The sequence below is a fragment of the Sebastes umbrosus genome, chromosome 5 (assembly GCF_015220745.1).
Source record: "Sebastes umbrosus isolate fSebUmb1 chromosome 5, fSebUmb1.pri, whole genome shotgun sequence".
Taxonomy (NCBI): Eukaryota; Metazoa; Chordata; class Actinopteri; order Perciformes; family Sebastidae; genus Sebastes; species Sebastes umbrosus.
The window spans coordinates 18,984,542-18,996,239 of record NC_051273.1 but is presented as its reverse complement, the minus strand read 5'-3'; the positions used below and the strand labels follow the sequence as shown (position 1 = coordinate 18,996,239).

At 36.2% G+C, this 11,698-nt stretch overlaps 1 protein-coding gene across 1 annotated transcript; it reads left to right on the top strand.

Annotated features, from left to right (window-relative positions):
* The first annotated feature begins 2,239 nt into the window (after positions 1–2,239).
* On the top strand, positions 2,240–10,436 carry acot11b (acyl-CoA thioesterase 11b). The gene is made up of 16 exons (XM_037769399.1): positions 2,240–2,423; positions 4,121–4,322; positions 4,575–4,644; positions 4,793–4,853; positions 4,938–5,039; positions 5,122–5,257; positions 5,344–5,497; positions 6,054–6,173; positions 6,337–6,475; positions 6,625–6,680; positions 7,360–7,426; positions 7,527–7,610; positions 8,045–8,178; positions 8,823–8,954; positions 9,166–9,292; positions 9,395–10,436. Exons 2-16 carry the CDS (start codon positions 4,133–4,135, stop codon positions 9,551–9,553), a joined length of 1,731 nt encoding a protein of 576 aa, XP_037625327.1. The 5' UTR covers positions 2,240–2,423; positions 4,121–4,132; the 3' UTR covers positions 9,554–10,436.
* Positions 10,437–11,698: the final 1,262 nt, after the last annotated feature.

The window sequence follows — 11,698 nt, the reverse complement described above, 5'->3', positions numbered from 1 at the left end:
TTCTTTCCAAAATAATTTTCTACAATAAAAATATATTTTTATATAAGAGAGTATATACAGGCACAATCTAAGAAATATTTATAATAAATATTTATAATAATTTAATTTAATTTATAATTTAATTTAATTAAGGCATAATCTAAGAATTATTTATAATATAAAATAATTGTGATATATATATAAACACATTTTTATATATAAAATAATTGTGATATATATATTTATTATATATATATCACAATTATTTTTATATATAAAATAATTGTGATATATATATTTATTATATATATATCACAATTATTTTATATATAAAAATTTGTTTATATATATATATCACAATTATTTTATATTATAAATAATTCTTAGATTATGCCTTAATTAAATATTATATATATTATATTATATTATATATATATATTATATTAATTATAAAACAATTCTTTCCAAAATAATATTCTATTATATTCTATTATATATATTTTATTCTATTATATATATTATATAATATATATACATATATATATATATTATATTAATTATAAAATAATATTCTACAATAAAATATATTTTATATAAGATAGTATACATAGGCATAATCTAAGAAATATTTATAATATAAAATAATTGTGATATATATATATATATATATATATATATAATATTAATTATAAAATAATTCTTTCCAAAATAATATTCTACAATAAAAAATATATTTTATATAAGAGAGTAGGGATAATCTATCTATCTATCTATCTATCTCTCTATCTCTCTCTCTCTCTCTCTCTATATATATATATATATATATAGGCATAATCTAAGAAATATTTATAATATAAAATAATTGTGATATATATGACCTCCAAAATATGGAGCCTTGAAAAGGTTTTCTCTGTTTTTGATTGGACTGATTAGAGGTTAAAGGCAAGTTCATATCAATGCAATATGTGCAATATAAAAAAAAATAATGCCTGTGCAATATTTTTATAGTATGCAACCTCTACTGCTCCCATATATATATATATATATATATATATTGCCTCTATAGTTGCTATATACCAAGCACTTCCTTTATTATTATACTGTATATTATTTGTAAATATACTATTATTTTTATTTTTATTTTATAATTTTTTTGCTACTTAACTTACTGTTTTCTTAATGGAGCTTCCCAGCAAAAAGTATTTCACACAATTGTACTTGTATAACTGGTGTGACAATAAACATCTTGAATCTTGAATCTTGAATCATATTTCTTTTTACCCTTAATTTTTTAATTATTTAACCAACATTATCAATTTTATTCTCAATCTGATAAAATGTAAAAAATAAATAAATAAATAAAATAAAAAAAGTGAGAATAAATTAATTAATTAATTAATTAATAAATAAATAAAATATTGGAGTTTTGAGTTTAATGTGAGAATAAAGTCAGAAATAAAATAAAATAATTAAAAAAATAAAAAAAATAAAAAAATAAGGGTTTATTAAATAATAGCTCTTATCCTCTTCCATAGTATTGGCCTATGATACATAGCAAATCAATAAAAAGTCTCAAGTAAAAGACTGATATGTGGGATCCTCAGAAGAGATCATTGTTGGTTCAAAGGTAACTTGAGTATGAAAGACATTAAAACAACTCCTACATAGGCCTATTGGAGCCAGATAAAAAAAAAACACTGTTTATACTTTTTCTAGTGTCCATAAAGCTTTGTATTATTGTTTTATTAGAATCAATTTATAGACAATATGGTTCACACTCGTGTTTTTCCTAAACAGCAGCCCCTAAATGTGATGTAACTACAGTAAAAAAAAATATATAAAATAAAATAATACAAATATTTGAGTTCATAGTTTAAAGTGAGAATAAAGTCAGAAATAAAATAAAATAATAAATAAATAAATAAAGGTTAATTAAATAAAGGCTCTAATCCTCTTCCAGAGTATAGGCCTATGATACATAGCAAATCAATAAAATGTCTCAAATAAAAGACTAGATATGTTGGTTCAAAGGTCACTTGAGTATGGAAGACAATAAAATAATTGTCATCAATCATTGTTTTATTAGAATACATTTATAGAGAACACACTCATGTTTTTCCTAAGCAGCAGCCCATTAATATGAGGTAACTACAGTTCCACCTTAAAAATGTGGACGTCACAGTCTCACTAGAGGGGAAGGTCTCTCTCTCTCTCTCTCTCTCTCTCTCTCTCTCTCTCTCTCTCTCTCTCTCTCTCTCTCTCTCTCTCTCTCTCCCTCCAGTGGTGAAGCTGTTAAGTTTAGCAGTAGCGTGATTGTGCATGTGCAGCGTGTGTTTATAAAGTTGTTGAGGAATGGCTGAACTGAGAAGAGGTCCTGGTGTTAATGTTCAGAACTTCCACTTGAAGGACTTGATCTCTATTCCAGCACAACTTTAAAAAACTAGGTAAGCCATTTTTATTCTGTTTATTTTCAGGGTGCTGTGTTCACTGCTAGGACTTGTTTTGCAGAATGCAAAGCAGGCTTTTATATAGATAGTCCTCCTCATATTGTTTTGCAGCAGAAGTTCATGGTGAATGTGCTGGTATGTCACATTATTTCTCTAGAAGTCACAGTAAAGGTCACTCCAGCTCTCCTGTCAGCAGGAACAGGAAAGACAGGTGATCACTGCACGCAGTTGTAGTCAAACACCATGAATGCCTCATTCAGCTGCTTAAAATACTTTGTATGTGTCTTGAAATAGTGTCTGCTTGATTAAACATGCTGTAAAAAGACAAGTCCCAGCATGCATTTTCAGAAAGAGTGCATGTAAAAATTGAACACAGTTGAGAGGCTGTGATGGGCCTAACATTAGATGCTACAAGGTTGTAATCACATATTGGCATGTCCTGATCCCTGAGTGAATTAGGGGGCAAATGTTGAGCAATTCCTTAGAGGACAAAACTGGTGCAGATTATTTAAAGCGTCTTATGTTGCAGCACTGGTCCAAACTGAGTGCAGGTTTCACATTTAGTAGTGTGTTTAACATTACAAACTTCTGCCTTTGGGTAGTGGTGCAACACTTAAAGTTACTGTTCCACAGCTGTGTTGCTGACCCCTTAGACCACAAAATATGGAGAGTTAATGTTAGATGAAAGTGTGTATGAATGAATCCCACACAGATCTGATTTCCATCAACTATCCAAAAAGCATCTTTAAACCTGGAGCTGGTGTTTCTACATCAGGACATCTTCCAGATTTGATGCCAAGGAATCAGTAAACCTAAAGGCCCCTGTTTTACTCCCTAGTCTACAACTCATATGACACATTTTTTTTGACAGCATCACATTCATTCTGCTGTATTAAGCCAGAATAAGAATCAAAAATACTTTATTGATCCTCAGGGGAAATTAAAGATAAGAAATGTAAGAAAATAGAAATAAAGGAGTATGTAACATGTAAATCATGTACATAATGCTACAGTATAAACTACATATATGTAAAGAAATATAAGTACTAAAATTTAAAATTTAAAATAAGAAAATATTAAACATGTACAAATATTTGCGTTAAGAGGTGCAATATATAACATATAACCACAGTGCAAAAAGTAAATAGAAAATGCTTAGAAGTTGGATCTATTTGATAGAATAATTTAGGGAGAACGTAATGTGGTATATATTAGGCTACTTTATCGCGATTAACAACCCACTCTTTATCCATTTATGTGTATTTGTATGGGTGTGTGTACTGTATATGTGTGTATGTACAGCGTATGTATGTATATATTATTTTATTTGTTATAATATCTAAGGTGAAAGCTTCCCATGTTCAATTGTTCAACTGTTAATAATTATTACTTAAGAAAACCTCTGGAGGAGCCGGGCTTTTAAAAGGTTGTCAATTGTACTGCATAAAGTCTTGTTTTAAATGTGCACAACGTTATGTTAATCTGTTGGCAGTAATACTGATTATGTAATGTGAAATTAATGCTTTTCCAGAATAAAAAGTAAATTACAAAAAGAAGTTGGATCTATTAAGTGTGTGATGCAGGTTCCAATCATATGTTTTAAATGTTGATGATGAAGCGACCAAGTCCAAATTAACATGGACACAGTGTCTTGGTTTTACTGTAACATATTTTCCTGTTTCCTGTCTGTGTAGTTGTGAGTTATTATGACGTCAGAAGGGAAACATGCAGACGCCATGCAGGACCCTCTGTTCATTCTGGAAAGCGAGGAAGCGTACAGAAATCCCACCGAAGTGAAGATGAGTCAGATTGTGCTGCCGTGCCACGCCAATCACTGTGGAGAGCTGAGTGTCGGACAGTTGCTGAAGTGGATGGACTCCACGGCCTGCTTGTCTGGTAGGAAAACACCAGAAAACCTCTCACTTGTTACTTTAATTAATCTCTCAATAGTTCTTCTTACATCTCAGCTTCACAACTGATGATATAACTAGAAGGGCAAATTAAATGCATTTAAAGTCTTTCTGTGTGATAGATTGTATGCCTTTATAGATGCACATATTTACAGCTCATATGCTTCCACTTATTTGCAGATGCTTTGTGACTTTGTTCTGCGCTAATTCAATATTTGTGTAATCGCTCCTCACGCAGCTGAGAGACATGCAGGTTGTTCCTGTATCACTGCGTCTGTGGACGACATCCATTTTGAACACACCATTGGGTAAGGTATTAACCTTAATGCTGCTCTGCCAAGGTGTATCTCCCAGTGAACATAATGTCTCACACTAGAGACGTCCAGATTGTGTTGATACTATCATCACTCCTCCGTGTTGATAGTAAAGACAAGCGTCTCTGTCTGTCTTCTCCAGGGTGGGAAAGGTAGTCAACATCATAGCAAAGGTCAACAGAGCCTTCACGTCCAGTATGGAGGTTGGTGGACGTTGTTTTTGAATGTGAACGTTCATTTTATTTCAGAAAAATAAAATGCACATGGTGATTGTTTTTTCATTTCAGGTGGGTATCTTGGTGAATTGTGAGGACCTTTACAATGGCAAGCAGTGGAAGGTTTGCCATGCCTTCGCTACCTTTGTCGCCAGACGAACTGAAGCTGGGAAGGTAAGGGACAAGAACCGAAATATGCATTTTTACTGAAGCTAGTTGAACATCCCCTGAGTTTGTGTGTGCTCTTTGTACACAGGTACAGCTGAAGCAGGCGCTTCCTCGCACACAAATGGAGCAGATGGAGTACAGCCTGGCGGCAGAGCGCAGGAGGATGAGGCTCATCCACGCTGAGATCATTACAGACCTACTGAGCAGCAGCACAGCTCAGCTGGGTACAAGCTGTAGACACAGGGCTTCATAACACGGCACCGTTTAAAATCAAAATGATTAAAGCTCCTTGTTCTCGCGCTCTCTCCAGGAGAATGCCAGGAGTACAAGGGCGCCGTGCCGGCTGAGCGGACACGAGTGGAGAGTGTGGAGCTGGTGCTACCGCCGCACGCCAACCACCAAGTCAGCACCTTCGGGGGCCAGATCATGGCCTGGATGGAGAACGTGGCTACAATTGCAGCAAGGTGTGTACCTATTGTTTTTTCAGTTTATTTTTAAGAAATATGCTTTTTCACTTTCTTGCTGAGTTGAGACAAGATGAGACGATCAAAAAGAGGGAGTTATGTGTAGGTCTATTTCTTTTCCGGGCACAGGACTTTGTTGCCAGTAAACTAGCGGAGACTCCAGGAAGTCACTGCAACCAGCCAAGAATTACACAAACCCCTCCTATAAGAGCACAAATGGTCTTTTTTACACTTCAGTATTTGTACGGATTAAACAAACAAGATAAAACATGGTAATTATTGAGCTTTAGAGATGCTCGTAGGTAGGTTTATTACCTTTGGACAGAGCCAGACTAGCTGTTTCCCTCTGTTTCCAGTTTTTATGCTGAGCTAAGATACCCAGCTGTAGCTTCATATTTAACGGGGAGATACTGAGAGGGGTAGCGATCTTTTTTTATCTAACTCTCGGCAAGAAAACAAATAAGCATATTCATACTAATTCTTAACAAATCCTAGTTAGCTGTGGCTATTTGAAATGAGTCCCAGGTTCCTCTTTCTTCTTCATATTTTGATCTAGTCGCTTGTGTAACGCTCACCCGACCCTGAGGAGCATAGACATGTTCCATTTCCGTGGCCCGTCTCACATCGGTGACCGACTTGTGCTGAAAGCCATCGTTAACAACTCCTTCAAGCACAGGTGAGTCTACACATACTGAAGCAAATAAAGGCACAAATAACTCAACTCCTCTAATATAGGTTTGCAATGTATCTCTATAACTTAAAGTGTATTGTTACTGTTTATCTGTGTGTATGCACTTCTTTTCCTGCACCCACGCACCTGCATACATGGTGTGTTCTAGCATGGAGGTGGGAGTGTGTGCTGAGGCCTACAAGGGTGGAGAACCTCTGCGCCATATAAATAGTGCTTTCATGACCTTTGAGGTGCTGGACAGTGACATGAAGCAGTGCACGCTACCACGGATACGACCTGAGCCTGTGGTGAGTTTTCTTAGTGTCCTATTGATGTCTGAGAGCCCATAATGTACAGTAAAGTATAGAGACAAAGAAAACTAAATTTCAGTACCATGTTCACAAAATAAACATCCTTATGTGAGGAATTCAACATTAGGTTTTTCCATGTTTTACAGGATGGGAAACGAAGATATCAAGAAGCTATTGCCAGAAAGAAGATTCGCCTTGATAGGTTCGTATCTCCCCTGATACATCAGAGGGCTGACGTGGTTTATTGCAGATATGTACTGCATATTGTTGTCAGTGTAAAAGTTGCTTCATCTGCATTTTCTATCTCCCAAAGGACTCACCATGGTGTCATCTGCTCCCTTTAAAAAATCTATTACGTTGGGAAAAGTATGTTTTGAGCGTAAAGTGGCTTTTTGTGCATGAATCATAAAACATTTAAAAAAAATAAATTAAAAAAAACTTAAAAAACATACTTTTCCCAGCGTAATAAATGCACGTTTATTATGTTGAGAAAAGTATGCTTTGAGCGTAAAGTGGCTCTTCGTGCACGAATCATAAAACATAGAAAAACAACAACATATACATTGAAAAAAGCCAATTATAGTGCATGATAGCAGTATAAAGCACTGGAAATAATACAGAAACAGTGTCATCGTTGGTTCATTTGTCCACACAATCCATTATTTACCATACTCTGCAGCAGCACATGACTTGGCAGAGCAGCATATCACAGCTGAGCAGACTTTGGTGCCGAGCATAATAACTTCATTGTTCAACTGTAAAATACCCGGCGTCCAGTATAATCTTATAACCAAATGTGTTGAATCATTGCTAGAACAAAACGCTTATCAGATCTTCCTATTGTCCCTGAATGTAAATCATTTTGCCCTACGTGTTTACAGGAAATACATTATCCACTGCAAGCAAACGGAGGTGCCCGTCTCTGTGCCCTGGGATCCGAGTAACCAGGTATTGCAATCTCTGGCAAACAGAAGCACACACGCTTAGTGAGGCTTATTAGATATATTGCCACTGTATTCGAGAGTTCAGACAGTGCTTTGTTTTTTAGATGTACCTGAGCTACAATAATGTATCGGCCCTGAAACTAATGGATACCAGAAACAACTGGGTATTAACTTCTGAGAAAAACAAGGTCAGTATTGTTTGTATTGTCATCCAGGATATAGCTTGTTAAATAGATACAGCTGTTGTGATTCCAGCATGCATTCTGATCTGTATTATTTTGGACAAGCTGCACATTCACAGTCCTGGAGGTACGTAGGCCCACGTTGCTTTAATTAAATTGTGGAATAACACAGAATAAGTCAGAAAAGTTTGTCTAAAGCTGAAACTTTAAGCTTACTCGTGCTCCACCCCTCTCCAAATTCAGAGATTTAGAGACCTGAATATAGTCGCCCTCAAAATATGTATAATTACCATAATGTATAATCTCTCATGCACCCACCAGTTAATGTGGCAGTTTTGACAGCAGGCAAACTCGACGTGTGCACATTGGGATAACTGGAACGAATCCTATTTATAGACACAGAACCCACCTCCTCTTTGTGGATGTGCTGCTCTCTTTAGGTCAGACTGTACACGCTGGAGGAAAACCACATGCTGTGTTTCAAGGTGGAGATGCACGTCAGCGTACCGGCGGAGCAGACCTTCCACCTCCTGTCAGACCTGAGGAGGAGGCAGGAGTGGGACCACCACTATGAGTCAGTATGAGGAGCTCAACGTACAGTTAATTTAACAGCAGAATGAGCTTAAATTCTGATATTATTTTATTTTTTTCTTATTTTCAACATTGTAAAAACACCAAAACCAAGGCCCACTCGTTTGTACAAACGATATAAATCTTTAAAAATGGTTCACAAATATTAGGGCTGTGTATTGGCAAGAATTGTCAACTATTTTATTCATCCCCAACTATTTTGATAAATCGATTAATCGGTTTGAGTAATGTTTCAAATGTGAATATTTTCTGATTTCTTTACTCCCTTATGACAGTAAACTGAATATCTTTGAGTTGTTGACAAAACAAGACATTTGAGGACGTCATCTAGGGCTTTGGGAAACACCGATCAACATTTCCACCATTTCTGACATTTTATAGACCAAACAACTAATTGATTAATCGAGAAAATAATCAACAGATTAATCGATAATGAAAATAATCAAATTAAATAACTAACTGAAAGCTCACACTGTGATGCTGCAGCCGTTATGTGGACTGAATATTACAAACAAAGCGTATTCAAGAATTACTTATTATTCTTAAGTGAAAGTGACGGCAGTGTGAGACATTAATCTTACATCTTTAATATTTGCATTTTGCTCATTTCTTTGTTGTTCCCTGCAGGGAGTGTGACCTGATCAACCAAGCAGATGAGGAAGACACCCTTTATCGCGTGGCCACACCGTCTGTCACTAAAGGAGGCAAAGGTCTGGACTTTATCTTGCTGGCATCCAGGAGGAAGCCATGTGACTCCAGGTGTTGTAACTTAGATAATAAACAACACGCTCATGTCATTTTACACTTTGTTTGTCACTTCACTGCTGTGTTTTCTTCATTTTGACTATCCCATATGTTTCTTGATTTCCTTTTCCACCTTATATACTATATTTTTATTTTTATTGCGTTACTGCTTCTTGCTTGCTCTCTCATAAAGTCTCATGATGCTATCCTTGTTTGCCCCTCTCAGAGACCCGTATCTGATCGCTCTGCGTTCTGTCACTTTGCCCACTCACCCTCCCACCGATGACTTCACCAGAGGAGAGGTGCTCTGTGCTGGCTTCACAATCTGGGAAGAGTCCAGCGCCATCACCAAGGTTGGCCAAATGAGAAGGGCACATTACTGCGCTCTAACGCTAACAATTCACAACTAAAGTAATTACAAGATGCAGTGGTTTAACTGATGTGTTTTGTTTCAGATCACCTACTACAACCAGGCCACGCCGGGTGTCCTCCCCTACATCTCCACAGACATCGCCGGCCTCTCCTCCAGTTTTTCCAGCACCTTTTCTGCCTGTAGTCACTTCCTGGAGGCCAACAAGGACAGCCTGGCTGCTCTGCCGCCCTCTGCACTGTGACACAACACCGCCGCCATGGTCTCCCTGCAAGAGGAGCAGAAGGAAGGATTAGGATCATCTCACTGTCTTCATCCCAATTTCACCTCTGTTGTGGAGATGCTCTTCAAGAGCCCATAGTTGAATGTAAGTGTCTCACCCTGAGATTATAAGCGTCTTTGCAATGGATTTGTAGTTTCTTTCAAGTCTTTAAACCTCAATTCTCACTGTGTGTTCATTCTTAAAATGAGAGAAATTTCTTTTAATAAGGATAACAATATACCGTTTTTTTTTTATAAAGAACTTGCTACATGTTTTCAGCAAGATTAATAGGCATGAGGCAAGAGTGCACAATGTGTTTGAGTCTTTCTTGGATTGTAAGCCTCTTAAGTTTTATTAGAGCTAATATATTATGGAACACTCTCTGTGCTACACTAATTTATAGCTCAACGAATCACATTTTGGTACACAGGTTTATAGATCAATTAATCACATTTTGGTACATAGGTTTAAAGATCAATTAATCACATTTTGGTACATGGGTTTAAAGATCAATTAATCACATTTTGGTACATAGGTTTACGTATTTAACACAATCTATTTTCTTGAGACAGCCATGCTTTTAATGGTATTGCCAGTGTTTTTAGTCAAAGCTGAGATGTTTCAGCCTCTTTTGTTATAGTTTATTTTCTACCTCCTAAATACAGTTTTTAAACTATTTTGATTGAGACTTTAAAGTGTAAAGATGCCGTTTTGTTTTGAGACAACGCTGTATAGGTTTAGAGGACAACTCTTGCACTGATTGTATGATATGTTGACATTCAATGGCCAAGTATCTCACATGTCGAGCTGTTTTGATTTTAACTGAAACAATAAACACAATGACCAGTGGATTGTGCTCATTTCAGCTGTTGTGTCGGTGTTCACCTCCCTCACCCTGCATTCCTACCATTCCTTAACTGTTTTTTATGAAGAAAAACACAGCTGGCAGCTGTATCCCACTATGACTTGTGACTTTAGGATTGTAATAGTTGCAGAGGAGCACAGTGGAGTCTAAGTGAAACAGAAAGCTTCTGACTGGGGTTTAAAGGAGCTGATTGCTCTGCTTGCTTTCCAGGTATTGTGTTTGTTCCAAGATCATCCTGTTCTGTTCTCACTGCTTCCCGGACAGCACAACAGGGAAGAGCATAAGCGAATGTATCTGTGATGAAACATTTTATGTCAGTACAGTGTGAAATTTTAGGTAAAACGATAAAATACTGTCAAGCCAGTCACTCCTGATGAGTGTGTTGGCCTGCAGCTTGATGCTCACTGCCAGTTCACACCACTCTGCAGGTCACTGAACGGCATCTCATCTGATGTGTGTTATTCTCTAAGACCGCGGTCAGTGAGGCAAGCTACACCCTGGGGCCGTCATCAGTGCCCACTTCCCAGCATCCTCTCTGTTTTAGGAATGAAGCAAGCACCTGCCCGTCCCCGCTGGCTCCTTCTGCCTCTGACAGAATACTTTCTATCTTTGGTTCTTGACGCTTTAGCTCGATAGACTGGTTTACCGACTCCTTTTGCTCATGGCCTGCAACCTGTTGGCTGTCTTCTGGGAGGCAGCCTGGAATGAGAGCTAAACATATTATGTTTTCCCTTAGAAGAATACATTCCAGAAAATATCAGTGCACCATGTAATGAACAAAGACAATAAAAAATAAATAAATAAATAAAAATAATTAAATAATAATTAAATTATTAATTTTACATACTTCTTGGTGGTTAGTTCCTAATCTAATTGTTTAGTCTGACAACAATAATACAAGCAAAACATTGTAAAATAAGTCAATATCTTTGCATTAGAGGTCTCATCAGACGTTTCAGTATCAATATTACATATATGTAATAAGAAAAAGACAGAAAGAAAAATTAGGTTAAGCAATAGTAAAAGCATAAATAATGAAAATAAATAAAATATTTGAGATCAAAATAGATATGCTCTCAAAATAGACTCCATTATTTAGGAAAATACTTGAAGTTCTTTTATTTCTGTGAACTGATTCACTATTTACACTGTTAAGGAAGTTCACTTTAAGATTCTCAATACATTTATTCTTGCCAAATTTTACTTTCTTTACTCATCTGATATTTGTGTGTATTCTGTTTAACAGATTGCCATATAGAAGG

Coding starts and splice junctions, on each gene's coding strand:
- acot11b (XM_037769399.1), top strand. CDS start 4,133: ATGACGTCAGAAGGGAAACATGCAGACGCCATGCAGGACCCTCTGTTC. Junction 6,174..6,336: donor AACAACTCCTTCAAGCACAG/GTGAGTCTACAC, acceptor GGTGTGTTCTAG/CATGGAGGTGGGAGTGTGTG. Junction 8,179..8,822: donor GAGTGGGACCACCACTATGA/GTCAGTATGAGG, acceptor TGTTCCCTGCAG/GGAGTGTGACCTGATCAACC.